This window comes from Archocentrus centrarchus, chromosome 15, assembly GCF_007364275.1.
Source record: "Archocentrus centrarchus isolate MPI-CPG fArcCen1 chromosome 15, fArcCen1, whole genome shotgun sequence".
Taxonomy (NCBI): Eukaryota; Metazoa; Chordata; class Actinopteri; order Cichliformes; family Cichlidae; genus Archocentrus; species Archocentrus centrarchus.
Genome location: NC_044360.1, coordinates 2,415,517 through 2,436,852, shown reverse-complemented (window position 1 = coordinate 2,436,852; position 21,336 = coordinate 2,415,517). Strand labels below are relative to the sequence as shown.

Below are 21,336 nucleotides of genomic sequence, written 5' to 3'. Positions count from 1 at the left end.
TTGAGGAAAAAGTAAAGGAATAACAACCATTTAAAACATACTTCAGTGAGCCTTCAGCCTGGCAGGCAATTGAATGAATGAGAGATTTCTAAGGAATTGCTGTAAACCAGCCGTCTCTGGGTCTTATAAATTTGAACCGTATGTTGAGCATGAAGCTTTTTCAATGGAAAACTCAAATATTGTGTTGCACTTAAACCATAATTCTGGTTATTTTATATTTGTTTTTGTTTTCATAGTTCTGCCCATTATTTCTTTATACTATAATGTACCCTCCAAGTTAATTAATGAGAGTGGAGAAAATCAGGCCATAATGAAGTCCACGGGGGCAGCTAACTATTGTTTTCATTCTCTCATCTAAACAAATCTGTCCAGAGGGTTGTTGAAGGGTTGTTTGGATGTTTGTGGGAGACCCAACAGATTTTCTAAAACAGATGTTCCCCATAATCCCCAAATGAAGGGTTTTATCTTGGTGAGTAAAATGTTATAAATGGTGGTAGAAATCATTGACAAAACTATCAAAATAAGAGTCCCCCAACACCCCTGCCCCTCCCCTCAAAAAAAGGTATTTTCTTAATTGTGCAAACGTGAAACCCAGGAGGATTCGCTGGGATATTTATGGTCAAGTTTTGTCTTAAAATTCTCCCCCAAACAGAAATAAGGGGATGAATAAGAAAGAAAACAAGGGGAAAAATCAGTTTATCACAAGCATGTGGTTAAAACCCACTTGGTTATGATTAGAACATGAATGAAAAATAAACTCCATCAGTGTGATGTATTTCCACTTCATGAGTAGTTAATGTTAGTGGCAGTACTGATCACAGCATTTCTGTACAACATAAAGCTTACTGAAGGATGTAGTTAACTAAAATGCAGCAATATAAAACACTTATTGAAATGGACAATATGTTGATATGTCACACACACACTGTTTACTACAAGACAAAACATGCTCTTAATAAAAAAATGCTCAAACAGATGTTAAGTTAAACTGTGTACTTTGCCGTGGTTGTCGTGTAATCATCTGAGTGTTTCCTGCATTCATGCACAAAGTTGCTGCTCTTCTCTTTTTTGTCTATTTGACCCATCAGGGCCTTTGTTGGTAGCATGATATGATACTGTTGTCATCTGGACTGTGATTTTGGTCTCTGTTTCAGAACTGTTGCAGTGACTAAAAACGTGTGTGTGTGTGTGTGTGTGTGTGTGTGTGTGTGTGTGTGTGTGTGTGTGTGTGTGTGTGTGTGTGTGTAGAACCCACAGTATTCAAGCACCAGCACCTATGTGATCTATGCTCACCTGCTCAGGCAGATCGCAGCTTTGTCTGAGGCCGACCACCACTTCCTGGTTCACTGGTTTAAGAAGTAAGTCCAAAACGGTGTGTGTTGGTGTGTGTGTGTGTGTTAACCACTTTGATGCTGGTTTGCAGCCAAGGCACAAATGAGCCTCGCAGCAGTTTAAAAATCTCAGGTATTAAAATGTGGATTAGGTCCCTTTAAACTACAGGATATTCTCTTTGTCTTTACATTTTGCATTGTTTCATTTTGCATTGTTTTGGCTTTTACTGACTTTCTTCATCCTTGCTGAGTCTAAGGTGAGAGGATGTTGTATGTTAAAGCGACTTTACAGCCTCCTCTGAAAATGTGGAATCTGAAGCTTTAAATAACCTAATTAATGTGTGGACAGATTGACTCTTGTCATCTCGTTTCTGCAGCAGGGTTAGCAGGTGATAAATTGTGAGATGCGAATGTTAATTAGACAAGTACTCTGTTCAGTCTCTGTTTCTTAATGCAGATCATGTACACAGTTTTGAGGTTTTATGAATCTCTCCTGTCATTTGGTGCAAACCCTAAAATTTGACAAAATGCAGAAGTTTCATTCTTTTTGCATCCAACTTGGTTTTTGTCTGCAGCTTTGCTTTTCCTCCTCTAATCCAGACCACACAGTGTTATCTGTGTGCCAGTTCTTTCCATTCTGGAATAAAAAATTCTGAGCATGCATTTGCAATTAATTCCCTGTCAAATACAATAGGTTTGCTTTACTTAAACGTTTAGGCTAAACTGCTTAACATCCACCAGGCCACCACAATCTGGGCAGGGTTAAGGTTGGCTTTTGTTTTGGACACAAAAGCAGGCAAAACTTCAGAAACTACAAGCTGTTACATTACAAAGAAAGTGTTAACCCAGACCCTACCACTAACCATACATGGGTTGCTAGTGACTTGTTGGATGTTAAATGGTTAAAAAAGCTCATTTCTTCAGAAAATGTAAGTTAAGTTTAGAGTTGAATTACAACATTTTTTGCTAGATTCTAAAGTTTGTGAATTCTACTGAATTTTAAATTGCATGTAGGTAATATACCATAATTTATCTGACTTAAAATAAATCAGTTCAGAAAATGGAATGAAGGGAAAGCATTTTCTGCTCTATAAAAAATGGAGATAAATACTGGTTTAATTATATTTGTTGTCTACTATTGTTACTATATTAATATTATCTACTTTTACTTGAAGCCAGGGTTCCTTCTAAACCTTAAAAAGTCTTAAAAGGTATTAAAAAAGGTATTCATTTAAAAAAAAAAAAAAAAAAAAGCAGGTCAATCGAGGTGCAGCAGTTCAATTGGGGCTTCTCCAGTCTGCATGTCAAAGCATCCTTAGGTAACGTGCTGCTTCCCAAACTGCCCCAGATGTGCCCAGAGGCATGCTTTAATATGATAAAACATCAGTTTTATCATGTCATCATTTGTCACTATATGTTGTTTTGCTAAGAACTCATGCATGGTCTTCTAACTAGCAATGACATAGTGAAGCATAAATTTAACTAAGATTTCACAGCACAACTCAAACTGGTGTCAGGCAGCGTGACTGATGCTCGTTTTATTTAAAACTCTGTAAGAGTGGAATAATTGTGGTCGAATCCTATGCAGTGAGTTTTGCACTCTGTAATTTGCATCCCTTTCTACCAAGATGGTCTGTATCAGCAAGTTTGGATTCTTCTACTAAATCTAGATCAGCTTTTTGTGGATACCAACAGGGACCCATTTGTTTTAATGTTTGAGAACCTGTTTGTAACCTAACAACCAGGGGTCAGAAATTTTCATACCAAGTGGCTTAATTTTAAGACTTAAAAAGCCTGTAATCTAATCCTTGTGGTGTAGAAACCCTGGAAGTGAAAAGAAAGACTGAGAGCTTGTTTGTGAGTTATAGTATGACAGTATATGTTTACAAGGTCAGGACAGTAATCAACAGTAAGACATTAATATTTCATAAATCCCACAAATGCAAAACTTCTCCCAAAACAGAATAAAACATGTTTGTTACTCTAGAGATTTCTTCAAATTATTTCATTACATTATTCCTCACTTTCCCAAATGTAAACCTTGTCCAGCCAAAAGATTTTAAACCTCACACACAGCCTACAAGCACAAATGTAAACCAGCTCCTGTGTGTCTCTCTCTCTAAGCCTGAATGAGGAGCATTTGAATTCATGCTGTTTGTGGTAATGATTTACTAGCAAGCTGCTTCAAATTAGAAGTTCTGTTTAGTTCTGCTCAGATCCAAAAACCAAACTTCTCCAACACTGCTATTATTTTTCCTCCTTTGAAGTGTAAGCATCTATTTTTGTGCACATGTATATTTCAGGGTGCAGTTTGACTCTGCCAAGCCACCAGTATTAACTCTCCGTGCGTCTGTGTGTATGTCAGGCTGTCTACAAGACGTTTCAGGCAACTGGCAGAGCGCCTCCTGCAGTTCATCTCCACCCGCCTGTTTCCTGCAGAACCAGATGAACTTCCTCCTCTATCCAAGTGCTCCTGGTGGATTCCCTCTGCAACCAAAGTGCTCAGCCTCTTCAGTGAGTCTCACAGATCCTCAAACTAATAACATCTCAATAATCTGCTATATATGTCTGTATACCACAGATTATTTCTCTCACATTTGACCGTCTTCTTCATTTTCGTCTCCTCAGATGCAGCCAACAGTGTCTCCTCCCCTCCAATCATGCCCTTCACTGATTTTTACAACATTACTCTTGAACATATAGATTTTATGGAAGATTACAGGACCTGGCAGAACTACGGCAACTCAAATAGGTGAGATAGTTTTTTTCTGTGTTCATTAAACTCACTGGATTTTTCCATCTGGTTGGATTCTGCTAAAAACACTTTCCAGATATGTTTTTTATGGTTGTAAACCCAAAACAAAGATCTTGCCATTGTGTTTATGTTTCCTTTCACCCAATAGGTGACAAATTAACTGTCAACAAACTGAATTAGACATAATTTGCATCTTTCAGAAATCTAAGCAGCAACGGGGACGGGGTTACATTTTGCCTACAGGAATAAAATATTTCATTCAAATCACAATTGAAATCACAACTGCACGATTTAGGAATAATTAACTGTGAGATGAATATAAGATTTCCTGGTTTAAAAATTCATAGAAACCATGATGTAGAAATTGATATAAGGATATAATAGTGGGCTTTTCCAGGTGCACATCCTGGACAAGCCCCCAAACATGTTATGCTTGCTCCCTAAAGACAAACTATTGAAACAAATACCAAAAATAGGACTGCTTGTGTCTTGTAAATAACAAGAATCAGTCAGAGAGCACAAATCTCTGCCAAAGCAGCTCACTCCCTGGGCAGTATTTACTTTTAAGTGAGATCACAGACCAATGTAACATCGTATTTGCATGCAAACTGTAATGTGACATTTAGAATCCCCATATACCAGTGTAATTTCCTAAATGTTGCCAATACAATCAAAGGCAGTAGAATTTTAAGCATAGTTTTAAAGATAAAAAAATTTGATAAAGATTTTACCTTATATGACCTTGAAGAAAGTCAGAGGTCCCTATATACCTATATGCTGTCAATACAAACATTGGCAATAAGAAACATAGTTTTAAAAAGCTCTATAAAGAATTATCACTTTGACTTTGAGATCAATTTGTTGACCTTGAAGGAGAGGTCAGAGGTCAAATGTGATAAAATATTTTATACAATGCTTTCTGTATATTGACAATACACACCCTGCTTGTAAGAATCACAGTTTCTAAGTTTTAAGGCTTTTTGTTGATTTTCAACCAATAAATCATTAAGTTGACCTTGAAGACCGTATTGGATGCAAGGCAAATGTGAATGGATTGTTAACATGACCCTACTCTACACCCCTACAAACTTTTATAAGAATTCATTAAAAACTTTTTGACATATCATGTTTATAGACAGAATGACACCCACACATGCATACACTACCAAAAACACAACCTCTTTGGTGGAGGTAATGAAATGAAACTGCAAACACAACAGAGAACCAAGGTTTGGTCAAGACCAGAGCCAACCAGTCTGCCCATGTCTGAAGCTAGTCAGCAATAAGTTAAAAAGGCATAACTGAAGAATTAATTTGATACTAGAACAATATTAATATTTTTCTTTTTTTTTTTTTCTTAAACTGTGATTTGTAGGAATAATGTCTCGTCAGTGCACATGTATACACTTTATGGTTGATTACAGTAGCTGGTTATGCAACACTTTAAGGCTAGACTGATATCAGAGACAAATTTTCCAGAAAGACATTTTCTTGGAAATGCTTTTAACAAAAAACTGTAACGCTAAAATGAATGCATGCAACTTCATTTGAAAGGTAATATATTCTAGTTGTGGTGGAAACCCAGTCTTGTCTTGTCACCAGTGATCTGATGGATGTTAAGAAATTGTTCTATAAGAGACTAAACACTTGTAATCTGGCTTCATACTGATTCTGTTGGTTGACCAATAATCCAAAACCCAAATGATATAGTGTTTGGTTCAGTTCTTTTTGATTATGGAAATTTTCATCAGTTTAGTTTTCTGTCAACTAAGCAATTAACAGACTTCAGCAATAAATAAAAAGCTATACCACAGTGATTTGGTACTAAATGATGGAACAGTCAGTGGGGAGTGAGTTTTTTAAAAGAAAATCTTTGGCTGCAAATTTAGACCACAAATGCTCCTCGATGTGACAGCACATTACCCTGAGTAAGTGCTGCCCATGACCAAAAGTCATGTAACCTCCCTTTGAAGATTCCTGGAAGTCAGATAGAGCGTCTCCTCATAAGCAGAATGAAGTAACGCTTCCACAGCCGGAGTTTATCCAGAGCCGTGGAAAGACTCACAGAAGCCATGAAGTTCGTTTCACGCTGTGTCACGGCTCGTTAACATTTCACAAAGAAAATGGATCTGGAGTTTACAGTCGAAATGATCGCCTCTTACAGCCTCTGGCCAGTGTGGTGGGGGATTTCGCTCATGTAGCTTGTAGGGTGTAGAGTTCGGAGCCCGCTCATTAGGGTTAAGCATAGAATTTTAACACTTGAAAGCTGGTCAGGAATGCAGTTAAAGAAAGCCATATTTTTTAAACTGCTGGTAGCAAAAACATAGTAAAAAATATTGTTTGATGATTTTTAACTATTCTCATTGTTTTTTTCCTTTTTCAGATTTTCTTTCTGTCAGTTTCCCTTCATCCTGTCGACGGTGGTAAAGAAAGCCATCATCCAGAAAGACTCAGAGCAACAGATGATCAGTCAGGCCAGGGTGAGTCACACATTAACAAAGTGTGAGCTCAGCCTTAATTCTTACAAAGAAGCAGAAATCAGATAGAAGTCCAGGGAAATAAACAGATCAAGCATGACATTATGACCACCTGCCTAATATTGTGTTGGTCCCCCTTTTGCTGCAAAAACAGCCCTGACCCATGGACTCCACTAGACCCCTGAAGGTGTACTCTGGTATCTGCACCAAGATGTTAGCAACAGATCCTTTAGGTCCTGTAAGTTGTGAGGTGGAGCCTCCATGGATCAGACTTGTTTGTCCAGCACATGCTCGACTGGACTGAGATCTGGGGAATTTGGAGGGCAAGTCAACACCTCAAACTGTTGCCGTGCTCCTCAAATCATTCCTGAACAATCATCCTGCTGATGAGGTCACAGCCATCAGGGAATACTGTTTCTGTGAAAGGGTGTGCATGGTCTGCAACAATGCTGAGGTAGGTGGTATGTGTCAAAGTAACAGCCATGTGTATGGCAGGACCAAAGATTTTCTAGCAGAACATTGCCTAAAGCCTCACACTGCTTCCACCGGCTTGCCTTCTTCCCATAGTGCATCCTGGTGCCAGATGTTCCTCAGGTAATCAATGCATGCACACCTGGCCATCCATGTGATATAAAAGATCTGTTGGATTGGACCACATGGGCCAGGCTTTGCTCCCCATATGCATCAGTGAGCCTTGGTTCCTAATATATCCCACACACTTACAGGTGCCATGATGATCAGTGGTAGTCACTTCACCTGTCAGTGGTCATAATGTTATGCTTGATCGGTGTATGTGAGCACGGCGTATTGTCTGCTGACCTAAACAGCCTGTGTTTGTGCTTCACAGCAAAGTCTGGTCAGTAAGGTTTCTCGCAGGCAGAGAGTGGACATGAACCTTCTGTTTCTCAACATTAAAGTACGACGAGCACAGCTTCTGAGCGACTCACTGGATGAGGTTAGTACACAATCACAACCTTGTATTTGTTGGCACAGACCAAGTATTTCTCTCAGTCAATCTGCAGCTGCATATATCTATACACCTGCTCTCTGTGGGAATTTCTCTGTAATCAGAAAATTAAACTTTTGATTGATTAAAAACTTTTACAAGTTGTTCCTGTTAAGTGCATTTTTATGGGAAGATGGCAAGTGTGTGTTTTAACTGAAATATGCAACATAAAGAACCAAAAGCATGACCTCATCTGTACATGCAGTGAAGACTGGCGTCACCGGGGGCGTCTAGTAATTATTAATAAATGCGAATGTTGTCTTATGTGATTTTTAACCCATGAAAAACTGCTACATAAGATATCTTTCTATTTATACTCAATTTTGTATTCAAGTTGAAGGATGATCAGATCGATAACATGTGTGGAAATTCCATGGAATTGATTACATGTGATTTCTTTCTAAAATAAAATCTGGGAACCTGCTGGTTAGTCTGCTGACAAACTGGCAGCTATCTGTGCCAAGACTTCCTGTCGTGTCTGTTGGTCATAGTTTATGAATGCTAATGAATTCGAAAAAGCTAATAAAAACCTCAGTCCTCCTCAGACAAAAGCCGGTGGTTTTGAATTTTTGAAGTCCACATTGACTTCTTCAGAAATGTACAAGCCCATATTGATTCAGTCTCATTTCTTTAAAAAAAATTCATTTGTTTAGTATGAGCTTTATACATGGCCTGAGATCTGTTTACATGCTTTACAGATTGTGAAGAATGTTATGGGTGTTTAAGGACATGCAAGAGTGTGATAACAACCAAAGATATTTCTTAAAATGTTGTTTTAAGTGAGGGGAAAAAAAGGGAAACTTGTGATGTGGGAACACTGGGAACATCGGCCAGTAAATATGCAGACCCTGCCATGAGGATCAGCAAGTATGCATTTAATGTTCTGCATTCATGTGTCGCCCTCACCCTCCATCAAACCAAAATCTAACCATAAATCTGAGATAAACACTAAAATCCTAAATTATGTTAAATGTTAGTTTCTTCCTGCAGTGAGGCTCAAACCAAATGTCTTTCATTTTGGTCTTTAATTGTTGGTCTGTCCCGTGAAGATATTCAGTCTTCAGACACTGAGGAAAACATGATCACAGCATTTTCATACTTTCATTTGAAAAATTATTCAGCAGTGTTTACTGCAAATTATAGCAGAGGATGTAATCTTTTTTTCCCCCAAGATCCCAGTTTTTGTTTTTGTTCTTTTTACCCAGGAAAATATTTCTTCATCCATTTATTTTCTATATCAGTCTAAGCAGACCAAACCTCCCGCTCCTTGACCTCTGCCTCCAGCTTGTCTGGCCTTCTCAAGCCAGCAGAGAGGCAAAATCTCTCCAGCACATCCAGAGACTGCTCTGGGATGTTCTCCCTGTAGGACATGCCTGAAACACCTCACTTATGAGGCATCCCAGTCAGATGTTAGAAGCACCTCAGCTGGCTCCTGTTGATGTGGAGGAGCAGCAGCTCCACTCTCACCCCCTCCTGAATGAATCTGTAAGGCTGAGCCCAAACAGCCTTTGGAGGAAGTTCATTTCTGTATTTACAATTTTTATAATTTCTTTCAGCCACTGTCTGTGGCTCATGACCATAAATGAGGGTAGGAGTGTGGCTCAACCAGTAAATTAACAGCTTTCAAGTTGCTTTAAGCTCTCTTTACTAGAACAACCTTGTACAGCATCCACATCCCTGCAGACACCACAACAGTTGGTCTGTCAGTTTCCTGCTTCGTTCTTCACCCACTCATGAAGAAGATCTCGACACACTTGGACTCTTCCCCAACAGGGAGTGGACACTGCACCCTAGAGTCGGTGTCCAAAAAAAGTCTGCTTTGGCAAACTTACTGCAAGCAATGCAAATCTCACACTGCTGTTGTACAGGAACCAAATAACCCATAACAGCGGGCCTGATATCCCATGCATCTCCATCAGGGCACCCTGAGGGCACTCATACACCACGTCCACAAAGCACATGCAGAATTGTTGGGAAAACTCTCAACCAGGAGGGTAGATTCTTCTCCACAAAAGCCCAGCACAGACCTTTGCAAGAAGGTGGAGGAAAGTATTTCCTTGAATTTCAAGCAGAGTATTGCAGAGGCCTGTCACCCAAGATAACCCCACAACAGAGCCTTGAGGAACATGCTGCAAAGCTCACCCATCCGAGGGGTGCAGAGGTTTCTGCAACAAGTATTTCTGCAATGCAAAGAAACACAGTTTGTGTTTTAATTGAACTTGTTCACCTCTTTTGTCTCCTATAGCTGACGAGGAAGCGATGTGATCTAAAGAAGAAGCTGCGGGTGACTTTTGTTGGGGAGGCAGGGCTGGACATGGGCGGCCTGACGAAAGAGTGGTTCCTGCTGCTGGTTCGACAAATCTTTCACACAGACTACGGTGAGACAGACTTTCATCTCCCAGAAGAGAGTTCATGTTATGCCAGTTACTGTGTGACAGTATCAGTATGTGTGCAGTGTGGCACAGAAACTGCACTTATTGTGTGGGTCATATTGGAGGGCATTCACACTGAAATGTGAGCTGCTGAGCTGTGAGCGTCCACAAACCAGCCTTCATCATAAAAGTGGGAAAGCTTTTCTTTGAATTGGTCCTGAGGGAGCAGCTGGGAATAGCAGATAAGGTTGAGAATCTGGAAGGTAAATCCTGTTTGATACAAATTCAGTGGAAAGTGAGGCTGTATTTTATTATTGAAGTCGCGCGGAAAGAAAATCGTATTTTTACTGGATAAAATGGAAAGTACATTTTTATTAGATGGAGGCCTCCGTGGACGTGCTTTGTGAGTTTTCGGGTCAGTGAAACTGCAGCAGGAATAAGTGTCAGATGGCTGAGAAAAGTGGCTGGTGTTGGTTTTGGCAACTACATAATTAACTGTCATTTCAGACTGGAGGAGTTTTTATTATGAGTGTCATCTTCTCCCGTTTCTCCTTTTTCTCTCCTGGCTGCCTGACTGTAATTATCTCTGTTTGTTATTGCTGTCACTTTGCCTATCTCTTTCTCTTTGTCTATTGTTCTCTCAATATTTTAAATCCTTTATCCCAATTTAACAACTACAAATGCCTCAGTCACTGCTCCTCTTTGCAGTTGTGTTAGGCTCTACATTCTTCATAAGGTCATAAATCCACTTAGAAACCATATTAAAGTTGCTCTTGATTGTAGCGATAGTCAAGTTTTTTTTGTCTTTGTCATCATGAAGTTTGCATGATGTAACAGCTATAGAATAAATAACACCATTATTATTTAGACCGGTTCATTGTAAGCATTGCTTTGACTGCGTGTGTCCTTTGTCTGCTTCTGTATGCAGTCCTGTCTGCCTCTGATACAAAATCTCTCAACCTTTATTGCAGAGCACGAAGGGGGGGGGGGCAATGTTTCCCAGGTAGCAGCAATAGTGGACAATGGAACAGCTGTAGAAACTGTGGAAACTTTACTTTTCTTTCTGCTAAGACAGCGAGTGTCACAGATAAGGCAAAAGGGAGGCAATAAAAACTGAAAGTACAGTCAGACACGAGGGATAGACCTCAGGTAGGATGGAGAGAGATCCTGGACATGAGAGGGTCTAAAAGTGATGCTTTTCTTTTGCTAATTTTTAATAATAAGTGTTGTATTTACCTTATAATTCAATACTGATTCCTGACACAGAAAGATGAGAACTTTTAAAGCCTGTAACACCTAGTAAAGCTTGTTGAAATAGTTCCATTTGTTAAATTGCAGCAGCTTTATCCAGGGAGTCAGGACTGGGCCAGGTCTCTATAAAGCTGTAGCCATATTTGGCTGACTGTGTGGGTTGAACACACCACCTACAGAATTTGGGTCCGGGTCTACTGCCCGGCTGGTTGGAGGATACAGAGAGGAGACTGGTCCGAAGGTCTGCCGTGTTAATCCAGTCCCTGCACTTCCTTTTCTAAGTAGATAGATCCATCCATCCATGCATCCACCCACCCACTCACCCACCCGCTGGCTGCCTTTGCTTTCAGGGTCTAGGTGGTGTTTGACAGTTACTAATGGTTGAAGGAACCTGTAGTTCCTTGGAAAGTTTTCACACATTAACTAAAGATTATGCAGACGTTTGGAAATGCAGTAAAGACTCACTTCCATGCCCGCTGGAAATGTTGATAAATAAATCTTAAGAAAAGGGCTCTCAAATATTTCCATTTGGAGAAAGCTCAGCGGTTTCCTAAAAAAAGCTGCAGAGTCGAGTTTTGATCCAACATAAAACAGAGCTGAGGAAACAGCATATTTAGGGGACTATTTTCAGAGGTGGATTACTACACATTTGATGATATACTGAGAGCAGCGGGGCAGCGTGTGTGTGTGTGTGTGTGTGTGTGTGTGTGTGTGTGTGTGTGTGTGTGTGTGTGTGTGTGTGTGTGTGTGTGTGTGTGTGTGTGTGTGTGTGTGTGTGATTCACTCAGGATAAACAGAAGTGTCTTCATGGTAATTAAGGCACATGCCACACAGTGTAGCACAGCCAGGTGTTTTTAATAGTTTCTGCACAACAGCAGAGTGCAGATGACTGGCATACATCAGCCTTTGAGTATAAACACAGAGCTTATTAGCAGGATGCTTTCATTGTTGGTTTTGGTCTTTGTGTGAGGCAGTAAAAAATCCTTCATGGTATTTCTCGATTTAACAGCGCGATCACAGACAGACTGTTTTATGACCAGTGTCGTCTCCATTCACCGCTTTCAAACTGAGCTGTGCTGAGTTGGTGGTTGACAGAAATTATTTAGATCTCAGTCCAAACTGACTTTATGTGAATTGCGAGTAAAACATTTCTCAAAGCTGTTCATTCTCCATTTTTCAATTCAGCAAGTGTGTTTCCAGCTCCAACATTTCCCCAAACCACAGAATGATCCGCACATCACGTCCAGGCAAAAAACCTTTTGACAATATTGATGTCGCGTTTTCATGTCTTTTCAGCCTTTCTAGTTCAGTATGTTGGAATTTGCGTAAAATAGAGTTGAGTGGAAACCAAGCGAGCGTCTGTGAATCTGCGTTTCCTTCTCTCTGCGTCCCTCTCTGCTCTGGTCAAGTTGTTCTTTCCATCATCGTTCCATCTTTCCGCGGTCGTCTGTGTTTTTCGGTGCCAGGAGGATGTCGGCCCAAAGCAACACACTCAATGAAAGCTGTGTTCCCCTCATTAGCAGCACAGGGAAATCCCCACCTCTGCACATTACACGCATGCGCACACACTCCCAGCTGCACATAGACAGGTGTACACACACACACACACACACACAGGCTCTTTTATTCATGAAGCGGTTTCAGTTTCTTGTGTTCAGAGATGTGAGTGGTCCAGATGTGAGTCTCCACTCTAAACAGACTGCTGCTGTTTCTCTGTCACAGCTGGATGAGCTTCAGCTTTGCAGTACTCTCAAGTTTTAACAGCTTATGTGTAATACTTTTTTATTTAATCGCTCTGGCTCCAAAGATTTAATATTCCTTGCATGTCAACAAGGTGTTGACGATGCCAGAGGCGCTCTAACCAGAAAAGAGGTGATGTCATTAACATCCCCCAGATCACCAATGAAACACTTTGGAGTAGGGTGAGGGGTTATGTTGCTTTTCAGCCACATGTTGAACAAGCATACACTATATGGACAAAGGTACGAGGCCACCTACACGTTACACTGCTCGACCATGGAAACACATAACCACGAAGCTCCCGGTGCACAGCTTTTGTGCTGACGTTAATGCCAGTGGAGGTTTGGAGCTCTGCGTCAGCAGACCATTGGCGACCTACGACAGCATGTCCCTCAGCACTCTGCGGCCCCGCTCTCTAACTCTACGGGGTCTGACACTTAGTGACTGAGTTCTTGTGGTTCCTGCACACTTCCACTTTGCAATAATACCACTTGCAGCCGATTGTGGAATATCTAGGAGGGAAGAAATTTCACAAACCGACCTGTTGCCTTGTTGGTGACATCCTGTTACAGCGCCATGCTTGAATTCAGTGAGCTCTTTAGAACGACCCACTCTTTCACAAATGTTTGTAAAGGCAGACTGCATGGCTAGATGCTTTATTTTATACACTTGTGGCAATGGGACTGAAAACACCTACAGTCGAAGATTAAGAGGTGTGGCCTAATATTTTTGTCCATGAGTTCACTGATATAGCTAAAAAAGTCTCTGGTGGCCTGGTCCCAGGGATGAGATGCTCCCCGAGTTCCTCAAGGCTTGTCATGGAACTGTCCTGGTTGACTCTGCAACATTGCATGGAAGTTGTGGACAGTGTCCTTGCCTTGGCGACCTGTGGAGGTGTTTGCCCTTTTTAAGAAGGGGGAGTCACGCTCCTCAGCCTTCCTGGAACAGTCTAAGCCAGGGTACAGGAGAGGCCTGGACCCAGATAAGCAGCAGAAAATGAATGGATGGACAGGATATAAGGAAAAAGTCCATATAAAGGGGTAAATACAAACCAAACCCTAACTCTAAACAGCTGTTGGAGATGCAGCAGCTGTTTATTTAATCCTGATATAGCTCAGTGGCCAGTAATGATATGCTTCTCATCCCCAACTCATCACATGATGCCGCTTGGCCAGGACCCATCGGCTTCACATTATAATGAACTAGGTGCTCCTTCAGCATCATGTTTCAGCAGGCAGGACAGTCCAATCGAGTAAAACAGAAGATCCCCTCCAAACCCCTGCTGACAGTTTTAGATTTGATCTTTGGTAGAGTTCAGAGTGACGCAGTGCTGTATGTTTCTGATTCTAAAATAAATACCAACTAGCTTACTGCTACTTTCTAACTCAGCCTAAATCCTCTTTGTCATTCAGGCTTGGACTCCTGGAGACTTGATTTTAACTCCTGCAGTATATCGATACTTCATTTGGACATATTTTAACTCTTGGTGGTGCCTTAGTGTTTTGCTTTTGGGAACTGGAAAGGTCCAATTACATCAGAGTGAACACGTGTTTTAATTGTTGTCTTTAGTTTTGCTTCTTCTGTCTTCTTCCTTTTTTTTCCCTCCATTTTGTATCTCTTTTATTTGTGATCCAGCCTCCTCTAATTTCTTCAGGCTGTATTGAATTAAATGAAAGCGATGTGTTAAATCTGAAAGTAATACTTTTATTTTATTTTTTTAGGGATGTTTACCTACATGAAGGACTCGCGCTGCCATTGGTTCAGCAGTTGGAAGTGTGACAACTATTCTGAGTTCCAATTGGTTGGGACTGTATCCTTTCTTGAAAACACCATCAGGGTATGTGTAAGCTGTAAATGTGGTGCACGTGAAGTGTGCGTTGGTATTTGTGGTCATCTTTAAGTTAAAAAGCAGGAGAAGAGCATGCTCAAATTTGGTCTCTGTTTTGTGGATCAACGTGTATCACCTCCCACATCAGCGTTTTAATGCTCCTTCATTATATTCATCACTGCAGAGCCGTTTCACAGCATCTGGCTGTTGCTGTTTTTCTGCTTTAGACAAAACTGCTGAGTGTTTTGTGGAGGGTTGGACTTTAAATGCGGGTAATGTGCAGACGGGCACAAATAACCACACACAGGAGCTCCTCTCCCGTCCTCCCCTCTAAGCCTTCTGACGTACTAAACACTCCTCTATTTGAAACCGCAGAGGAGAAGACATACTGTAATGTGCATTTAAGCTGCACATGTAACAAATACTTTTTCAGCACAGCGTGTAAAATTTAATCGATACGGTCAGAATCGTTTTTCCAAAATAAGACGGCCTCAGTTTTTTCTCAACCCAGTGCTGCATAACAAATGCAAATAAAATTATGGCTCAGAGTATTACAAAGACCTTTGTGTGTTGGAAGTTTTTAAATAATAAATGCTTCACTGTTTTTGGTGTGCATTCGCCATAGACTGCAAACCAAAACTTGGCACAGCCTTCGGTTTTGAAGAGTGAGCCGATGCAGAAGTGACTTCAACCTGCAGCCTTTTTAATGGGCAGCAAAGGAAGTCTGTATAAACATCTGCTCCTGTGATGCATGACCGCAGTTTGTAGGGTTGAGTCATAATTGACAAGCATGATTTAATTAATGTGAGTAAACGAGTCAATTATGGCCGGAGTAAAATAATGGCCAGCAGAGGGCGACTCCTTTGGCTTCCAGTAGTAAAGAAGTCTATTGGAAAATGGCCCTATGCTCACTTAATCTGTGACCTCAGTAAACACTGCCCTCATGGGTCCCCTTTAGAGTAAATGGGGGCAGAATGCTGAGGGCCAGACAGCACCTGTGACAGTGACTATGCCCGTCTGTTATATACAGTCTGTGTCATTTAGGAAATATAAGCTCAAAGGGTTCTCAAAGTGTGGCTCACAGGCTAATGGCGGCCCTCGGTAGCATTATGTGTGGCCTGGAAGTGGAACAAGGAAAAAATGCACCACGAGCTTTTCAATCATTCGCAGTTAATGTCATGCATAGTTTAAATTAGCGACTCAAGAAATTTAACAGCAAGTGGTTAAACCAGCACAAAAATTACAATTATGAAGATAAACCATAACTCAGGGCGAGGACAGCACAATAATCCTCTGAGCAGACACATTACAAACACTGACAAACTGTTTTATGTGGGCATTTTCCCTCCATGGCCATTAATCATACGCCGGCTCCTTAAATTCAGGCCTCAAAATCCTGCATGGAAATTCAACATGTCAGGTTGTGAATTGTGTGCACTCACCCTTAAACTGAAGAGACAATTACATTTTCTAAAAATAATGCACGGACCACGACTGGACTTCATCCGGGAACTTTGTCTTCTAGAAATTCTGTTCATGCACTACCAAATAATTTAATCACTCGCTGTGTTTTCAGACACATAATTGAAGTCTGGGTTTTTAGCTCACAAGCATCATATTTTCCATTCACTGTGAGTAAGTGCACAGAAGTCACAGGAAGGTGGAGGGGGTGGGTGGTGGGGGCAGAGTCCAGGGACTACAAGTCCCACATGTGGTTAAGTTTTAACAACAGAAGCAGCTGGCTAAGGTCAGGGGAAGGATTGTGGTGTGGGTTAAATGTTAATACAGTAAATACAACATGTCATGCTTAACCCCCCCCCCCCCCCCCCCCCCCCCCCCCCCCCCGTGTTAAACCATAAGCACTTTTTTCTAATCCTCACCAAGTGCTGTGAGTGCTCAAACTCAACTACAACAAAAGCACCTTTTCCCTCTTCTTTCAGATGGTTTGAGCTCACTTCACCACGTGTAGCTTCAACGTTGCCACATGCAGAAACAGGAAACTGTAGTCAGGTGGTCAGAAGTCTAAAATGCTCGTACTCCACTCCGAGGGTCGAGATAAGCTTCAATTTTTCACTCGATTTAAAATGTTTTCAGTTTATGAGGACATTCCTTCATTTGACTTGGCCCCACCTAAAAATAAAGGAGGTGGTGGTGGTGGGGGGGGGGCAAGTATTTTTGCATTGTTTTGCTCATTTTTTTTATGCGTTCATGCAGAGCACAGCTTTGCTGTCACCCGTGTTATTATTGTCGTTCATCTCCAATTCAAATAAACGTTTGTGTAAAATTTTAATATGTGATTTTTAAAGGTTTCAGTTTCCATGGTTGCAGAGTAGCTCCGCTGTTGTTTCTGCTGATTATTAAATATACTTCCTCTGTGTGTGTGTGTGTGTGTGTGTGTGTGTGTGTGTGTGTGTGTGTGTGTGTGTGTGTGTGTGTGTAGTATGTGGACAGAAAGTGATTCAGCACTTTGGGCTCAGTTAGTAGCCAGCTGGGAACTGTCAAACAGTTATATAACCTAATAGGTGCCTGTTCCTCGCCAGGTTTGTGTGTGTGTGTGTGTGTGTGTGTGTGTGTGTGTGTGTGTGTGTGTGTGTGTGTGTGTGTGTGTGTGTGTGTTACGTATTTGGAACATAGGTCTGTTTGTGCAGTCACACAGTGGGGATTCAGCGTTCAACATTAAGTTCCCATAAACGTAAATCTTTTGGAGGAGGCGGGTTTAGGTTACAGCAGCGGTTCTGGTTAGAGCAGGTTTTCAGTAAATGAGTGTGAGTCCCCTGAAATGAGGGAAACATGAACGTGTAGGTGTGTAGTTGTAGAAGCAGTGAGCGTGTAAACAGAGAAAGAAGAGCCGATGGGAGGGAGCTGGGAGTCTCTGAACATGTGGATTTACTCCTGGGTGATCTCTGCTTCTTCCACATGTGCCTCTGTGCTGAGAGCTCATTTATCCATCGCCTTGTTCCTCTGTAGTCGTCATGGCAGCGCTGTATCACTGTGGATACGGGGCAGCGTAGAGGGGAGGGAGAAAATGTGTAACAGAGACAAAGAGCGAGCAGAGGGCGATAAATGAAAAGGAAAGTGGAGCACCGGGGGGATGTGAAATGGGATGAGAGAATATAAACAGATGTAAACAAAATGGACTAAACACTGATGAGAGAGACGGAGGAAGCTGAAACCTGGTTAACCTGCCACACTGCAGCTGCCATGTTTCCAAAGCTCTCTGTGTGAAACTGTTGAGCCGCACACTGAGGACTGCAGCTGTACACACTTATTTCATTTAAATATCTGAACTGGAGATTATTTTTTTTGTGCGCTGGCAGCACAAAGACTAATGAATCTGTTTCACTTCAGATCCTTAATGCAGTAGTACTCGGATCATTATTTCACTTATGCTGTTCAGTCTCTGATTCTTGTGGACGTGTGATGTGGTTTCCAGTGTTTGTGTGGCAAAAAACTGTAAAGTAACGACTCTCAGCCACTCTGCATATTTGTGGTTGTTTATGTGTTAATAAAAGCAGTGTTCCTGTAACTGTGTGGAGGACAGCGATGTCACAGAAACTGAGATCTCCTCAATCATATTGTACTAAACTCATAATAAAGAGGATTGCTTTGACTCATGAATCACTGAATCATTCACGACCATGAACGTGTATCAAAAAAAAAAGAGCAGAGAGTTCAATCTTTAACCCTATCCTATCCTTTTTTACTTTATCATTTTAATTATCAAGACAGAAATGGTTTCTATATCAATCTAGTTTTTTGTCAAAGTCACGGGGAGCCTGTGGAGCCGCAGGTCTGAGTCCCGATCAGAGGCCAGACTGAACTGCACAGTTTGTGTGAATGAGTTAAAAAAGCATTTTCAGAATTGTTTCTAACCCCGGGTTTGGCATGGAAGACGTCCATTGTTCAGCCCTAATATTGCTGCCATCATCACACCCCGTAAACTTTTTTAAGAGGTCATTTGCAGACTGAAGCTCTTTGCTGCGTTGTGTAAGGAGACCAGCACGCAAAGGAGGGAGGCTGCAGAAACTCGACCCTGCGCGTCCCTCTGCAGATCGTGCTGATTTAATTGAAGATCTGCTTGACACGCCTCAAAGTTTTGTGTTAGTCGTCACGTACTCTGACCTGTGTTTTGTAATCAAGTTAGCAGAGCGCGGCACTGAAGCTGCCGAGTGCTCCAAGCACAATTCGTGCAGATTTTAGTCCTTTACTGGTGGTTGTGTGCCTCGTCCTGCTGCAGCAGAACCAGAGAAGGAGGGAGAGGGCAAACGGAGCGGGCATGAGTGAGGAGAGGTGGATAAAGAGATGAACGAAAGAGAGACAGTTTTATTCATGGCTGCCCCATAAAGTGTAGATTTATGAACCAGGCCTCCGAAACACTTTAAGGTGCCAAGTGTGTGTGTGTGTGTGTGTGTGTGCGGCTTCTTAATGGCCTTAATGGCTGAGCTAATGGTCCAGTTTATGTTTGTTTTCATGTCGGTGTGTGTGTGTTTGTGTGTGTGTGTGTGCGCAGAAAGGGATTTATTTATTTGCATGTGTGTCACCTACCTGTAATTAGTCTTTAGTTCACAGATGTGCGCACACTCAACCTACACGCACAATTACATCACATATGGTCGCCACATGTGGCAGCTGTAAGCACTTTGTGTGTGTGTGTGTGTGTGTGTGTGTGTGTGTTGGGCCGCCGCCCTTTAGATAGAAAATGGAAAAAAAATTGTACGTGCATGTGATGTCCACGACATGAACTCGCCATCGCCCTCCACACACACACACACACACACACACACACACACACCTTTTAACATAGTTTAGTTTACACTGCAGGAAATAGAAATCTATTGATACCTGTGTTATTACACTGTAATATTAGACACAGTGTGATCACACATCACTGCTGTGCGCTGTGTAAAAGGATGTGATGAGGTTTAAACTCTGACGCCCCGTCTGAGCTGCAGAGACAGCTCACTGCATGCTTCTTTCAGTCAGAGGTAGTTCCTGCATGAAAATGCTCAAATAATAAATCAAATAATAATAATAATAAATAACAGTGCTGGCCCTAAAGGGCAGTTCCTCCATCGTAGAGCTTGCTCTGGTTTGGGAATATAAATCTGAACCTTCTGCTTGTTTCCCTGCAGGTTCAGAACCCAAAAAGCTGCTTCCTGTTATAGAGAAAGCTGGTGTAATGTAATATTTACAGTAATATGCTGATACTGTAGCTCACAGGTAAACAGTGTCACTTGTTTGGTTTTCCCTGGCGTGCATTTATCTTCTGCTAAACTTTAGAGAGCTTTCCATGAGATAGGAGGTCAGTTTGATTTAGCTCAACATTGTGAACTTTAGATTTTGTCATCTTTAACCCAAATTGGTGACTCTAACTTACCCACAGGTGTGAATGCTCGTCTGTCTCTCTGTGTGAGCCCTGTGACAGCCTGGTGACCTGTACAGGGTGCACCCCGCCTCTCTGTGGCAGCTGGAATCTAATTTAATTTATTTTACAATTGCTTATTATTGCATATTAATTTGGGTTTATTACTAATTGTGTCTTACTATCAGTTATCTGTGAAGCACTTTGACCTACAATAACCTGCATGAGCAGTTACACAGGTAAAGATTTATTAGTTTACTCTTAAAATCAAAATGATTTAAAAATAATAATGAAATTAAAAGACAAAACAACATAACCCGAAATATATAATGTTCAAGAAGTTATAAATTATAAAGTAAAGCAATCTTAGACAAATAAATATATTAAAAGATTTAAAGACAAAACAGTTGAATAGAATAAAATTAGAACCTGAATTAATGAAGTAAGTTAATAAAACTAATGCCTGTAAGCACGTGGGACATATTCATGCAGCAAGAAGATCAATAAAAACAGACGTGTGACATGAGCACAGCAGCTGTGGTGATTTTATTTTGAAGAGAAACAAACGAACGTGTTTCCTCCTTAACCTGATGTCTCATCAGCTGATGGGCTTAGCTGTGTACAACAGCATCGCGCTGGACATCCACTTCCCTCTCTACTGTTACCGGTGGGTGTGTCTCCAGTTGTTTTACCTCGCCGGTGTTTCTTCTCCTGCAGTGGCTCACCTCTCAGAGCTCCAGACCTCTGCCTCTGTAGGAGCAGCAGCTAATAACAGAGAGGCTGTAGAAACCTCTGCTCATGCTTCAGACCTCTCGGTCCATCTTTAGGGGAACATTTGAGAAGAAATGTGAAGTAACCTGTAATGAATTTAATTCATGTCCTTACAGGAAGCTCCTCACGCCACCTACTGTACCATGTGACCAAAATGCCCTCGTTGGCATGGCAAGTGCCACCCTGGACGACCTGCAGCAGATCATGCCGGTAGGTATTTCAGCCTCTGCATACAGAGCTGTACCAAAGGTGTGTTAAAGGTAAACACACACACACAAACCAAAGCCAGAAGCTGTAGGAGTGAAGTCATCTTTCCAGACTAGAATACTAAATGATTGAATGCATTGCCGGCTGGGTGTACTGCTCTAACACTTTCTAGCGAAATCCTGGCAACTTGTAGAAAAAAATTTACGTTTTTCAGACAAAAAACGACCTTTAAGAGC

The 21,336-nt window shown here is 41.4% G+C and overlaps 1 protein-coding gene across 1 annotated transcript in view; it reads left to right on the top strand.

Moving 5' to 3' along the window:
• The window catches only part of hectd2 (HECT domain containing 2), a 64,147-nt gene that overhangs the window by 20,776 nt on the left and 22,035 nt on the right, over window positions 1-21,336 (top strand). The window contains exons 8-16 of the mRNA XM_030748116.1: window positions 1,249-1,358; window positions 3,697-3,845; window positions 3,960-4,083; window positions 6,470-6,566; window positions 7,411-7,518; window positions 9,815-9,947; window positions 14,654-14,742; window positions 20,725-20,789; window positions 21,010-21,103. Coding sequence (XP_030603976.1) covers window positions 1,249-1,358; window positions 3,697-3,845; window positions 3,960-4,083; window positions 6,470-6,566; window positions 7,411-7,518; window positions 9,815-9,947; window positions 14,654-14,742; window positions 20,725-20,789; window positions 21,010-21,103 — 969 coding nt within the window. The remainder of the gene's footprint in view (window positions 1-1,248; window positions 1,359-3,696; window positions 3,846-3,959; window positions 4,084-6,469; window positions 6,567-7,410; window positions 7,519-9,814; window positions 9,948-14,653; window positions 14,743-20,724; window positions 20,790-21,009; window positions 21,104-21,336) is intronic.